This window comes from Pagrus major, chromosome 6, assembly GCF_040436345.1.
Source record: "Pagrus major chromosome 6, Pma_NU_1.0".
NCBI classification, from domain to species: Eukaryota; Metazoa; Chordata; class Actinopteri; order Spariformes; family Sparidae; genus Pagrus; species Pagrus major.
Window position 1 is genome coordinate 4,051,436 of NC_133220.1, and position 15,000 is coordinate 4,066,435.

General features: G+C 36.5%; 3 protein-coding genes across 3 annotated transcripts in view; all 3 read right to left on the reverse strand.

Annotated features, from left to right (window-relative positions):
* LOC140997615 (odorant receptor 131-2-like) overlaps window positions 1-1,601 on the reverse strand; it is a 4,622-nt gene extending 3,021 nt beyond the window's left edge. The window contains exons 1-2 of the mRNA XM_073467573.1: window positions 1,456-1,601; window positions 1,107-1,247 (exon numbers count right to left, since the gene is read on the reverse strand). Coding sequence (XP_073323674.1) covers window positions 1,107-1,247; window positions 1,456-1,601 — 287 coding nt within the window. The remainder of the gene's footprint in view (window positions 1-1,106; window positions 1,248-1,455) is intronic.
* A 3,023-nt stretch (window positions 1,602-4,624) lies between these two features.
* LOC140997616 (odorant receptor 131-2-like) lies at window positions 4,625-7,267 on the reverse strand. Its single transcript, XM_073467574.1, has 4 exons — window positions 7,167-7,267; window positions 6,552-6,690; window positions 5,845-6,270; window positions 4,625-4,882 (listed from the first exon to the last, which is right to left on the reverse strand). Exons 1-4 carry the CDS (start codon window positions 7,229-7,231, stop codon window positions 4,625-4,627), a joined length of 888 nt encoding a protein of 295 aa, XP_073323675.1. The 5' UTR covers window positions 7,232-7,267.
* Window positions 7,268-10,133: 2,866 nt separating this feature from the next.
* LOC140997617 (odorant receptor 131-2-like) lies at window positions 10,134-12,728 on the reverse strand. Its single transcript, XM_073467575.1, has 2 exons — window positions 12,618-12,728; window positions 10,134-10,949 (listed from the first exon to the last, which is right to left on the reverse strand). Exon 2 carries the CDS (start codon window positions 10,908-10,910, stop codon window positions 10,134-10,136), a length of 777 nt encoding a protein of 258 aa, XP_073323676.1. The 5' UTR covers window positions 10,911-10,949; window positions 12,618-12,728.
* Window positions 12,729-15,000: the final 2,272 nt, after the last annotated feature.

Consider the following 15,000-nt stretch of genomic DNA (forward strand, 5'->3'; position numbering starts at 1 on the left):
ATGTCTCTGCCACAGTAGGTTAAACATGCTGGTCGTACAGTGATCGTTGGCATCCACAGTGTTTTAAACTGGTGCACAAAGCCAAACTGATTGAATACACTTTACACGCGATTACTTTACACTCCACTGTGGCTTCAGTTGTAGTCTGATCTCCAGCTATTTTATTGGCCATCGCAACGTGATGACGGGCTGCGTTTCTCTAAAAGTTGACTCCGTCTCAACTATTTCGACGTGCACCGCTGCAGCCAAAACCAACTACCCTCATTAAAATGAATGGGAAAACCTGCGTATTTGCCGCAACACCAGATCCAATGTGAATCCACTCACCGCGCTACGACATGCACTGCGTGTTTTTTTTCCCCCCTCTTGGCACACCTGCCAGACACTGGGTGCGTGGCTAAATCCTTGATTCCACCTTTGATTTCGAAGTTCGAGATTGTGACGTCATTTCGATCGATATCAGATTTAAAATCAAGATCCTGACACCCCTAATAACTAAAAGAGAGAAAGGGCAGAAAGGGGCTTCTATATTCATCACTGTGAACCCCGTGTAAAGCCTGGCACAGACACTTTTGCAGTAGGTGATAGCAGAGTGAATTCAGGAGTTGGCTACAGTTTATACAAAGCTTCTGCTGTGCACTGTAACTTTTGTCATAATGTTCTGTGAATATTTTTGCCACTGAAAATTTCTGAGCAGAAACTCCTGCTTGACTTTGTGCACAAAGCCTGGACATGTCACGTTTTAAATGAATATAGGCCAATAGTTTGTTGGCTCAGATCTTAAAGACAGTTGCTGCTCTTAGTTACTTGTTTTTATTGTGTAGGTCGGTGAAATGCAGCAGAGTAATAAATATGCAAACTATGAACATTATTTCCTCACTTGGAGAAATGAAAGTTGAAACTTGGAAGTTCAGCTCCTACACTTGTTCTGATCTAAAGCAGGTAGTTCTCTGTTATTGGTATCAGCTGAAAAACTCAAAATAGTCCACCGCAAACTAGAACATGTACTGTATGCAGTGGGAATGTCAGATCCAAGAAAACCCCCAAAGCACATATGCAGAATAGTTGTGTTAACACTTTAAGTTGAACAAATAACACACACCTACTTGTTTGTAGTGACTAAGATGAGCAGCATGAAGCAGCAGGGAGCCAGTTTCAGGGGAATGGTGTAGATCATGATCTGCAGCACCACAGCACTTGTCAGCATGATCATGTCATTGATAACCAAATGTATGTACAGCACATACCTGCAGGAGAGACGAGCACAGCAGTCAGCAATGAGAAGATAAGACAGGAGAGGAAAAAATAAGAAGAGAGCAGGGTTCAGAGGAAAGACGAGTCACCATCACAGCATTTGGCAAAATATCTGAAGGTACAAGAGCAGAAATCTCATCGCTTTAACTGTAATCATCTTCACATATTTGTGTGAGAGAAAACACATGGTCCTCGTATCACCTGGGGTCTCTCTGGAAGACATGGCTCTTGAAGTAGGTGTAGACAAAAGTTCCATTGATGAAGTTGATGATGACGGCGATAGCAATGGTGATGAAGTTCTTTAAGAAAGCTTCACTCAGGCTGTCCAGACGTCTGGTTGAGTTCATATCGCACCTCGTCCTGCTTAGTCCTGAGAAACCAAATCTTGGTTCAGATCAAATTGAAAAAAGAGCTGTCAGTGTCTCAGATATTGTTGAGTCAATGAAACCGTTTGAGTTTAGTTCAATTAAAAATCATCAGTCATGAAAATTGTATGGCTAAGTGCAATATCCAAATCACAGAAGCCTCAGTTGTTTGATAAAGGTAAAATATGTGATGGAAAATCATTATAATGAAGTACTGCAGTGCTGCAAAATGTCCTGTCCTACAAATCTAGTTATCCAGATGTCAGAAAACATGTATGTTCAGTAGAGACTCCAACAAATGTCGTAACATCGTGATTTTATAGTTTTTCTGTGATCAGATGATCAGTCACACTAATTCTGAATCATGTCTGTCAAAATAATTGCAAAAGATCTTTTTTAAGATATCGTGCAGCCCTGAGTTCCACAAAAGAATGAAGAAGTATAATTACATAAAGCTCCAACTAACAGTTTTACTGAGCCCAAATTGACGTTTTCCAATTTCTTCTTGTGTCCAACCAACAGTCCAAAACCCAGACTCTGGATATCAGCAAAGCAGCAAATCTTGATTGATTTTACTGACAAACAATCTGCTGATTATTTCCACAACAAATTGATTGTTTAGTCTGTAAAATGACAAAAAATCACACTGTTCATTTACTTTCATAAAAGACAAGGAAAAGAAGAAAATTCTCACATTAAAGAAGACACATTTTGCATTGAATATGACTGAAATGATGAATTGATTATTAAAGTTGTTGACAATTAATTTTCTTTTGATTGATGAATTGATTATCCTCTAATTATTGCATCTCTATGATTAAATAAAGACAAAAGGGAAAATACATAATTTCTTCACAGAAAATGATATGAAATTGATATTAATTCGATTTGAAAAATAGAATAACATTTGAAAATACAAAAAAATCCAGAGCTATTTATGATTAGCAAGATCTGTTAAAAATATTCCCTCTAGTTATCTCTGATTTGAATAAAATATCAAATTTTCAAAGTTATGAACAGAAGAGTTTATAATAACACACAATGACACAATTAAGGCAAAGCAAATAAAGAACAAATGGACCATTTTTGAATAAGTATTATTATTAGTAGTAGTTTAAGAATTATCTAACTTTTTAACAAACTTTTAAATGGAAAGGTAAATTAAGCAAGTTAAACTTACTTCAATGCCACACTGGTCTGGCCTATGTTGAGATATCGTGCTAACTGTGAGTAGTGAGAGCAACAAGAAGAGATGCTGTTATATAGATTTCTATGATAATTCAGTGAGATGATGCCGTCATTGTTAGTAGTTAGTTCATTATCATAAATCTGTTGTTGTTATTGTTAATGTCACGTACAGTTTGATTTAGTGATTGTAAAATAAACCTCTAATCATGTTGCTCATCAGTCTACAATAACCCATTATCAATCCAGTACCGTAATCTAATCCAGAAAAAGTTAGTTCATCATAAATCTGTTGTGGTTGGCAATTTTTTGTTAGTTTTTGTAGTTTGTGCAGAAGGTCTGATTCTTGATAAGGACTGCAACTAACAATAATTTTCATTATCAGTCAATCCGCTGAATGTTTTCACTATTAATGGATTAATAGTTCAGTATATGTCAAAAAATGTGAGCAATGCTCAAAAGCAGCAACTCTTTATACTTAAGAAGCTGGAACCAGCAAATGTTTCTTGCTTGAGAAATGAATGAAATTATTGATTGATTATCAAAATATTGGCAATTAATGTTCTTTCGACAGACTAATTGAATAATTGACTAATTGTTGCATCTCTATTCTATATATTAGCAAAGATATTTCTTCAATGTGAGAATTATTAATTAATCATTTTAAATGAAATGTTTTTTGACTGTTGGGTAGACAAAACAAGACATTTGAAGATGTTGAAGCCCTGCGCTGTGATGGGCATCTTTCATTTATTATATTGACATTTAATTAAAAAAATAATCAATTAATTGAGAAAAAAATTACAGATTCGTCAATGATACAAAATAATGGTATTTGCAGCCTGTACAGTTTGAAATTGAAATGTATCCATGAATGAGAGATTAAAAAAAAAAAAAAAAAAAATGATAGCCATCATATCAATCTTTAACTTGTTTACTGTGTGTTTTGTCTCTTTTTTTGGCAAATAAATTACCCTGAAAATACGAGTGTAGGGAGGTGGAGAGAGAGTCTGTAACCATACCTGACGAAAAAGTGAAAGTAAGAACACAAGGTTTAAAGGCCGGCAACTCCCCTCCATTTAGTTAGAACTGAAGAAACCTCTTGAATGAGAGGTGAAACATCTTCAACAAACTGAAACAAGTCCAGTTGCCTACGATATAGCGCTCAGAATTTATAAAAGAGCAATTACTATCAACTACTCAATGACTAGGGAAAAGGCAACCAGGTGAACTCATAAACAAGAGATGCACACGGCCGAAGGTTTTCTCTGGATTATTCAGACAATATTGTCATATGTTTATTAACAACATGATATCAATATTTCATTTTTTAATATCACGGTTATTGTGAATATGGCGACATCCGTAATTTATTGGTTTTATCAAGTACCGCTTTATAAAAACTTGCAGGAAGGGGAATGTATTGAAAACATGGTTGCTGCCTTTAGATACCTTCCATCATGATTACACTGGCTTCTGTGTGTGGATTTGTGATATAACATTTTAGACTGGACCCAGGAAATGAGTGTGCAGTATGTAATGGGCCTTTAATGAAGGCTTAGCGGCAAGATTACAACAGTTCACATCATGCTTTGTTTAAGGTGCTTTATAAACATTTGAACAATATTTGACACATTCATCCATCCATCTGCGTGTCTTTCTTTTTTGATCTGACTGAAATTATTTAAATATCAGTATGAAAGTTCGCTGACTTTCTGTAAACACTTATAAAAGTTTTATCCTGGGTGGGGGGGGGGGGTGATGGACTGTCAGTAATTCCAACACTTGTCAAGTCAGTCAGAAGTCACACTGACTGACTGTCAGTTGGATGACAGGTTCACTTTCAGTAACACCGGTCTGACCCTGAAGATCCTTTGGCTCCGACAAGCCAGGTACCGTGTCCAATACTTCCTGAACTGCTCGTCCCGAAAACCGTAGATGACAGGGCTCATGAAACGGGGGATGATGTAGACGACCAAAAAGAAGATGTAACGAATCTCCAGACTGAACCGGGGGAAGAGGGAGATGAGAGCGGCCTGAAGGGAAGGAACCACGAAGGCAAGCATGCACAGCAGCAGCTGAAACAAAAGGAGAGAAAACATTTAGTGGTAGTGACGATGGAAATATACAATCCTTACAACAAACAGTGAACCTGTGAGTCTCAGGTAGCTCAGGTCTTTAAACTTGTACAAATGTGGTACAAATATTATTATTTAGAGATGCAACAATTAGTCGACCAAAAAAATGTATTTGTCAACCATTTTGAAAATCAGTGAATCGCTTCAGTCATTTTTGAAGCAAAAGTGTCAAACATTTGCAGTTTCCAGCTTCTTAAATGTGAAGATTTGCTGCTTTGCTGCTTCCCGAGTCTGGTTTTGGACTGTTGGTTGGACAGAAGAAGAAATTGGAAGACGTCAATTTGGGCTCTGGAAAATTATGATGAGCATTTTATGACATTTTATTGACAATCTGTAGATGAATCACTGAAGACATAAATCGTTAGTTGCAGCCCTAGTTTTATTAAAACCAAATCACTGTATTTAGGCCTCAAATGATTGATTACTGTGCTATAAATCTACTTATCCTGAATCGTGCAGTTTCAGCCAATTTTTGTGCTATTCAAGTTGAAAAGCTCCTTTTGGATCTAAAAGTGAAATAGTCAATTATTCAGACAGAAATATCAATATAAGTTTTCATTAATGATTAATGATTTCTCTGTTTTCATGTTCTAGTTAAGATAAAATTAGGGTTTTGGACTATTGTTCATGTTGATGATGAAGGTGTCACCAGTTGGACTGTCAAAGAAGATTTTCTGTAAAAAAAAATAGCATAAAAATGTTTTTGTTACACAAAACCCTGGTGGTGTTATTCTTGACCTATTTGAGGGATGAGCTTTATGTTGGAAACTGTCCATATTTTATATCGCAGTAGGCCTCGGTCAAGGCGGACATTTTGCCTTGATGTGATATAGCTGATCACTATTATTTAAGGCCATATCAACAGCCGTAGCTGGAGATGATTTGTGTGTAGAAGCACCCACCTGCACCCCATGAAGCATGACGGTGTTCCTTGCTCTGTTCACAGAGGCCAGGCCCGTGGAAGCGGCTCGTGCTGTCAGCATGATCCTACAGTAGGTGTAGAGCAGCGTCAGAGCTACAAAGGACAGGTACACCCCGTCAAACACACAGTTCTTGTAGTAGATGGAGCGGTGGCGGAAGAGAAGCGGGTGGTCGCAGAAAATGGTGGTGTGGAAGAAGCTTAGAGGCTCGTTGACGATGGTGATGAGGAGGTCAGAGATGGGTGGGGTGGCGGTGAGGATGAGGATGACACAGATGAGGAGGAGGGTGCGAGGGACGGTGCACATCTGGCTGTAGTGTAAGGGAAAGCAGATGGAGATGTAGCGCTCCACTGCCATGCCAGCCAGGATGAGAGGGGTGGAGCGGGTGGTGAGGACTGCTGTCATGATCTGAGGGAAACACAGGGTGGTTGTTGTGGTAGTCGGATGTGAAGAAGAGGAGGAGGAAAGATGAAGATCGAAGCTGTCACTCCTGAAACAACACTGTCTTTGTTTGTGAGAGCTCTTTATTTGTGTTTGATACATTTTAGAAAGTTTAGAAAGATACTCAGACACAGATTCATGTTCTTGTACAAGGTTTGAAAGGTATGAACATGTTAGTTACTATTAGGGGTTAAATAGGTGGAACAAAGAGTAACCTGCACTTCTGTCTGTTGAGAGTAAGGACTTACCAGAAAGCAGCAGACCGAGGCGTGGATCCTCCTGAAGATGTAGCTGACCACATAGAGAGCTGTAACAAGGCTGAGCTGCAGAGCATCATTGATCACCATGTAGATGAACATGATGTACCGGGGGTTCTCATAGAAGAGACTATGTGTTGAAACATAAACGAGAGTCGAGAAGGATTGTGTCAGTGTGAGTACAGTATGTTAACGTAGGGCTGCAACTCAGGTTTATTCAAATTATCAATTTATCTGTTTATAATTTTTTTGATCTATTGTTGTATTTTTTTAATCTAAGGGGAAGTCATCAGTATCTTGTTACGTATGACCAACCAACAGTCCAAATCTAAAATAGTCATTTTACAGTAAGTAAAAAGTCATGCAACAAATCCTAACACTGGGGAAGGTGGAACTCTGGGATCTTTGGTATTTTTGCTTGAAAAATTACTTACTAAATTGTTGCAGAACAATTTGATGTCGATCATTTTAAATAATTGATAAATAAGGTTCTTTAACTTTATATCTTCAGTTGGAATCATGTTAAACATCACAAGATAAAACACACGACGCTGGAGTTATGCCTCCATCATGATCTGTGTTCAGGAACTAGCAGTGTGTTTCTACCTGTGCCGCAGGAAGGTGTGCACCATGCTGCCATTGATGATGCTTAGGGCCAGCCATACCAGCATGGCCACTATGTTTTTGGTGAGAGCATTAGAGAAGCTGTCTTTAGGCACTGCCACAGCACCCCCTGTCAGTGCAGAGCTGGTATTACTTGTCAGCAGGTCCAGAGGGCTGGAGGAGGTGGCGTTGAGCATCAGCAACATCTCCTCCTCACAGTCTGAAGGAACACAGACATGAAATCTGTTTTACAGACAAATACAAACAATTCTATTTATATAATGTTTTAGGGATGCATTGTACACCAGTTAATTGGATATTAAAAAACGATCAATTAGAAAAAGCAAATAGATTATATTCTTTGCAGGTGACACAAAGACATGCAGTATAAGGAACAAATGAGTACATAAAATGCGTGAAAGGCTGAAATTGATTATTTTCTTATGGAGAATTTACAATCAAACGGCACAGCTATATAGACATTTTATATACATTAACACTGTCAGGAATTAATGGCTCACTGATTTAATATGAGACTTTGAAACCTGCAAGAAGATGAAATAAATATTTAGTAAGAGAGTGTAAATAAATAAAAAAAAATTTTGTTTGGTGGTCATGCTCTGATACACACAAACAAAAACCACAGAGAATCTGGATGCTGAACTTTGCAATACTTATATTTAGAAAAATGATTCACTTTATATGTTTCTCAATATTTTGAAATCTTCTCAAAAACACACAGTGGGTGACAAAATGTGGGTGACAACATTTTTGACCAAATAACCCGATACCGCTATGGCTATTTGTACTTTCAAAAAATATGAACACAATGAGATTTCCTATCAATTATCATCAGTATTGTGGATATAATGACTATATGGGTAAAGGCACATAGACAGAAGAAGTGGAGCAATCTGGTGTGTATGTGTGTGTGTATATATATATATATATGTATATATGTATATATATATATGTATATATGTATATATGTATATGTATATATATGTATATATATATATATATATATATATATATATATATATATATATATATATATATATATATATATATATATATATATATAAAAACTTACTTTATTCAGCAGCTCATAAATGTTCACGCTGTTCTCTGTAATGCAAAATCAGAGAGGGCGTCACATTGAAATAAATATCTTGTTTCATTGTTTACGCATCAGATTTACATCTTTTACACTTAAGTATCCATAATATCAACACAGTAAGAAAGCTTTAGTATAAAACATAAAACCAGTTCAAACTCAAAAGCTAAACAAAGAAGAAAGAAGCACATTGCCTTGTGATAATATAGTTATAATCTGTAACCGAGAGCTTTGAAAACAAGTATTAATAAAGACAATAAGTTAACAGATGATAAAGTGACAGAGCCTCCTCTCACCTGCTGAGTCACTGACAGTGTCAGCGACCTTGTCATGAACAGCCTGTTGTCTCATATATAAGGATTTGTATGGATGCCAATGTGTGTCTCTGTGTGTATATTGATCAAGTTGTTATGGGGATAGAATGAGGGTCATGATGTCATAGGTCTTATTATGAATCCCTGTAATGAGCATTAGGTGACTTAAGATTAGTAAGACATTGATTAACATAAACATGAAAAATATTTTTATTTGAATTTAACAGAACTGTTTTTTAATTTCTCCATGAAGTTTATAAAATCTGACCTGTATTAAAGCTACTGTTGATCAGTAAGGTCCAGGGGGCTGATGGGAAATCTAAAGCAACTAATTCACAAGTACAAAAGAAACATCTTGGTTTAAGACATTTACATTTTTGTGTCTTCTGTCTAATTGTTTTGTATCTGACCAGAGTGTGTCACTTATTTCTTGTGTTTTGTACACGAGTAAATTACATAATAATCTATTGATCATTTATTATTTAAAAAAAAAAAAATTTTTTGCATTTAAACATTCAGTGTGTATGATTTAGGAGACTCTATGGGATATAATATCTAAATTATACTTTCATTAGTATATATAATACCAAAAACTGTTGTGTTTTATATGCTTTAGATTGAGGCTTTTATATATTTTATATATGTTTTCTGTCATGTTTCTAAAGTAGCCCAGAAAAGACAAAACAAACATTCTACATTCTAGAGAGGCCCTTTAAATGTTTTGTGTTTTTAGCTGCCACCGTCATGTAGTGTGAATGAGCAGGTGTTCAGTTAGTTGCGATTTACCACTAAATGCTACACAGTGGACCTTTTGAAGAGTTTTATTAAACAAAGTAAAATTTCAGTCATAGTCATGCAGTGAAGCTGTTACACAATGGTTTGTGCCACCTGGTGGTGTCGTCATCTGTGTCAGACAAAGATCTGTCAGTGCTGCTTCCAGACCCACCTCTCCTGAGTAACGTGATGGTTTGTGTATGATATCCTTGTCTTTCACACTGTGTATGCGTACATATTCCAGGCCTTGTATTGACAGCTTGTACTACACAGAAACAATATTACAATTATAGCTAAAGATTAATCGGCAGAAGTAACAGGAATTTAAAGTACAGAAATGCCAAACTAACAATGTGTCACAGATCATAATATGTCCAACAGAAAGCACTGACGAGTAGATTTTCAACTGATAAAGTTTCAGTCGGCATGTATCCGTGTCACTGAAAAGAATCTAAGAGATGATGGTGTGTTGTATAAAGATTCCTCGTGTAATGTCTTTATCTTAAAGAATACTATTAGTTTAAATTTCTGTCTTTTACAGACTCATTACATGAAATGAGATGATTTTCTCTGACAGCACAGTTATCTTTTCCATATTTTTTATTGTAGCAAATGAACATACAAAATAGATCAATACTATTTTATTTTTTTTTGACTCTAGAAACAATTTTTCCATTACCATAGTCTACAATAGAATTAAAAACCAAAAGTTTGATTCATCAAACAGTGGATACATTTGTTCAAACCCTCTTATTATACAATCTGTTACATGCCATCTTTGTCACTCGGGGCCACTGTCTGCAGTTTGACCCTGCACCTGCTGCTCAGAAGATGCATCTTGAGATACTTCCTGAACTTTTTGTCTCTGACGCCGTAGATTATTGGGCTCAGGAAGCGGGGCAGGATGTAGACGATCAGGTAGTTTGCATATCTGATTTCTAGGGTTCGGCCGGGGAAGATTAGACGCAGGACAATCTCGACACTAGGGGAGATGTAGGAGAGCATGCACATAGCCAGCTGGGCCCCGTGCAACAGGATGGTGTTCCTGGCTCTCTGGGCTGACATCTTCTCTGTGGAGAGCGCCCTGGCTGCAAACAGGATCCTCAAGTAGGTGAAAACCAGAGTCAGAAACACACAGGAGAAGTAGATGATATCAAAGACTTGTCTTTTGTACGCCAGGATTGGATCTTTGAACACATTCTGGCGCAAGCAGAACACCCGCTCGTGAAAGAAGCTCAGGGACTCTGTTGCCAGCGTCACAAATAGATCTGTGATATCTGGAGCCACACATATGAACCAAATCAACCCGATGACAATATAAGTCCTTCTCACCGTGCAGATTTGGGAGTGGCGCAAAGGCTCACAAATGGCAATGTAGCGCTCTATGGCCATGCTAGCTAAGTTGACTGGGGTGTTTCTGGTGGTGAAGACGGCCACCAGGATGAAGAAGCAGCAGAAAGAGACATTAATCTTGTAGAAGATGTAGCTGAGGACAAAAAGTGTGATTGTGACGGTCAACTGGATGGCATCATTGATCACCATGTGGATGAAGAGGATGTAACGAGGGTCTTCATAAAAAGCCTGGCGGAGGAAAATGAGTGAAAAATGTAGTGTTACATTTTGTTACAATGAAGGGAAGAGGAAAAAGAGAGCTGGGTCAGGTGATTGGTGGAGGAGAAGGGAAAGGAAGAAGGACAGGTCATAAACCTTCATTTGCTTAATTGTGCAATTAAAAATTAAATGCAGTCAGGAGGGAACGAAAACACAGATAAACAATGACAACAATGAATAAAAATCCTAAGAATACAAAAATGAATAGAAGCATTAACAAAATAAAACTAATTAAAAGCTATTTTTTTTATTATTATTTAAAGGGTACACTGATGTAGGCAGAATAGGTTGTAATGAAAACTTGATCAACTTGTCATGTTGATAAGAAATAAAAAAACAAAATGAAGCAAGTGTAATCAACAATTGTTTCATGAAACAAACAGCCAGGTGATGTCTTCGAAATAAGTACTTTGTCTGAGTAACAGTCCAAAGCCCAAAGATATTCAGTTATAAAAAAGCCTCTAGCTTGAAAAATGCCACAATTGATCATCAAAGTAGTGGCCGATTAATTTTCTGTAAGTTGGTTAATTAACTTCTCTTAAGCTGTAAAGTGGAGTGAGACAGTGGTGGGGTCATGTGGAGATAGGAAGTGAGAGGACAAAGTCAGAGGTCGCTGATTGTGTTTACGTGCACACAATATCAAATATATTTCTGCAACTCTTTTTATAGTGAAAGCATAAGAGCACAAGATGATCTATACTGCAGTATGGCAGCAAATAAGGTTGTTAAGATACCAGAATTTTAAACTCTGAAACAATACTACTATAAAAAACAATACTTGATTACTCTTTTGTTTCTACACAGTGTTTGTGCACAGTGTTGGTACAGAAGACATCACTGAACACATGACAACACGTGTAATAATGTTAATATCTGTATATGCTTTTTTTAAAAATGGAATCTGTACTTTCAATACTCTATAATGTATAATAAATGGTGAGTATCGTTTTAAATTAAAGTATCTAAACATTTTTGACAACCTTAGCAGCAAGTAACACCCTCATGAAGCGATAAACATAAGTTTACAATAGTCCATATTTGTGTCCTTAAATCTTTATATATCTGCTGCCCTTTAAAACTGTACTGCTTTTATCTTTTATCACTATGTTTAAATAACTCCTGTTTAAGCACAGTGTGACTAATAGGGCTGCAACTAAGAATTATATTAATTTTTGATTAATCCGTTAATTATTTCCTCAGTTTCCTCGATTAGTTGTTTGGTCTATAAAATACCAGAAAATGGTGAAAATTGATTAATTGATTATGAAAATTAGTTGTAATTTCATGACAACAGGCTGCCTATGTGTTATAGGCCTGCAACTAATCTACTTCAAATATTGGTTCTAATGTTTTCGATTAGTAGATTTTTTTTTTAGTCTGGAAAAGTGTCCAAAATAGTTTTTCACATTTTCTCAGAATCCGTAATGACGCCTTCAAATTCCTTTGTTCAACCAACAACAGGCCAAGGATTTATAAAGTGAATAGGTCAAAATTTTTACAAAGATCCAAAACAGAAAAGCAGCAAATCCTCATTTTTCAGAAGCTAGAACAAGGATTTATAAATGACTGAAATTATCACTTACAGTACGTAAAACACTTGTTGATTCTACTAGTGACTCTGAGTTTGTGTTTGTGTACCTGGTGTCTAAAAAAAGTTGCAACCAAGGTGCCATTGATGTAACTGAGGATGAGCCAGACCAGAACAACAATCAGGTTCTTTATAAATGCAGTGGTGTAGGTATCTCTGACAAGCAGGAGCTGATGCAACAACAGAGGGAGCCAGAGAGAAAGAGATAGAAATTACTTTCAAATACAATGAATCATTCATCTTACATCACTGTTTCTATCGGCTGTGACCTTGTTTGAAATGTAGAAAAATCTATTGGGTATAATATTTGGTATATGTCATGTCCATTAAGAGGAATGTTAACATTCACTGTACTCTCACCACAAGGCCACAATGTGATTCTTGGAACCTTGAAAATTACACATCAACTCATACAGCTCATGTTCATGGACAAACGTTTCTGTGATTGTTAGCTGAACGCATTTAATGTTAGAGCCATTAAAGATTGTTAACAGCAGGGTTTGATGATTATTATCATAATGTATCAAAAATATATCATTTTAAATGTGGTCGCAAATAAGAAAAAAACAAAAAAATGTTCCTTTAGTCTTTAAGTATTTAAGGTCACATATGTGCATATGGTGAAATATGCATATTACTAAACAGAAAACTTAATGCAGCAGACTTTTGATAATTGCAATGAAAACATTTACTGCCAAATTGTGCGTTAGAAACTTGCAGGATAACGATAATTAATTTCAAAATGCGACAGTAAAAAGACAATTTCTTCACCAGACCTGAAAAGGAAATGTCATGTTGACTCCGGGACCCACTGATGAGCTCATCCTTCACTGAGACCTGAGAGAGAACATAACACAGAAAATACCAACTGACAAACCTATAAAGTAACGCACCAAAACTGCAACCTATTAATTAATTAATTAATTAATTAATTTATTTATTCAAGAAAGTCTACTTCACTTTGTCAGAATATTGTTAAATTGAATGTAGCATTTTTATGATGCATGCACAGTATTTTGACGAGGCATTTAAAAATTACTCCTTTTTTATTTTGGCCCCTTTTGTTGTTTAGAAAATCAAACAATTAAAAAAATGGATTTGGTTTCACCCTGAAATGCTGTTGATTTAATTTAATTACAAACATAAGACCTGAAGCTGGTGACAGTTTGTGAATCTGACACGGAAGTTCACAATGTGTGGATACATTTCAAATGAAGTTTCATGACACAAAGCAATCTGCCATTATTCCCCTTTCACCTTCGGCCTGATTTGTTTTCTCCCCCTCTACCTTATCAACCCATATATCATATATATAGAACATATATAAGTGTAGATTATTTGTTTTAACAGAGACTGGTGTATAAAGGCTCTAAATTTGTACATGATGGCACTATTTATCTCCAGCAGTCAAACTCAGCATGACAGAACACAAGTCAATAAATCGCAAATGATCATTATGTTGTAATGTTATTGTGAACACAAATATAGCAGCCCTGGTGTACCTCGGGATAAACACATGCTGTCAACATGCAAGATTCACTCAAATCACTATCAGGCTAAATAGTAAATGTACAATCCTCCAAATATGAGCATCTACTAATACAAAAAGTATTGTACTCTAATATAAAAATGTAAATACATGTTAGATTAGATTTAAATTGTAATAATTTAAGCTTTGATTTAAAAATGGAAATATTTAGATGAAATAACTACAAATAGGCAAACAAACTCACTTTGTAATATTGCTTGACAAAGAGTTGAACGTTAAAGACTTAAGTCAGGAGCTACCTCACCACGATCTCCGTCCATTTCCACCTACCTGAGTCCAGGTTAGACACGCAGAAGGCTGACAGCTTGAAAGATGAGCCTTTATAAACACTTTCAAACAGGTCTTAATTGATTTTCTAGTCATCTTCATCCCCAGTGTTTGTCAGAGAAGAGAATAACAAAGATAATGATGATGATGACGCACATCTTTTGGATGACAGTGAGGTCAAAACATTGTTTTTGAATTTTATAACCAGAAGCACCAGTGAGTCAGGCATGTATTGTCTGGATCAGGTATCTGTCCCCACCCTGTGTGTTTTCCTGTGCCAGAGTCCCAAGATATGACACAGAGCCAGTTTTAGGTATCTCATATCCTAGTATCTCCTTTAATACTCCCCATATTTCTTCCCAGTATTCTTTTATCTTTTGACGTTTCCAAAATATGTGTGTGTGGTCTGCCCCCATCTGTCCACATTGCCTTTAACACATGTTCTGTTCCGGGGCGAACCTTCCTTTCATCTTTGGGGTTATGAAATATCTAATAATATTCTTCCATCCAAACTGCCTCCATACCCTTGATCCAGTGGTTGAATGCTGTACACATTGCACACATTGTACCATTCTTCCTCTGTCAGCTCAATCCCAAGTTCCCTTTCCCACTTTTCT

Excerpts from the sequence above, each read along its gene's own strand:
- LOC140997616 (XM_073467574.1), bottom strand. The coding sequence starts at position 7,231 with ATGCTGGTATGGCTGGCCCTAAGCATCATCAATGGCAGCATGGTGCAC. Across the intron at positions 6,691-7,166 it reads CACACCTTCCTGCGGCACAG|TCTCTTCTATGAGAACCCCC; the intron begins GTAGAAACACAC and ends TTCAACACATAG. Across the intron at positions 6,271-6,551 it reads CCTCGGTCTGCTGCTTTCTG|ATCATGACAGCAGTCCTCAC; the intron begins GTAAGTCCTTAC and ends TGTTTCCCTCAG.
- LOC140997617 (XM_073467575.1), bottom strand. The coding sequence starts at position 10,910 with ATGGTGATCAATGATGCCATCCAGTTGACCGTCACAATCACACTTTTT.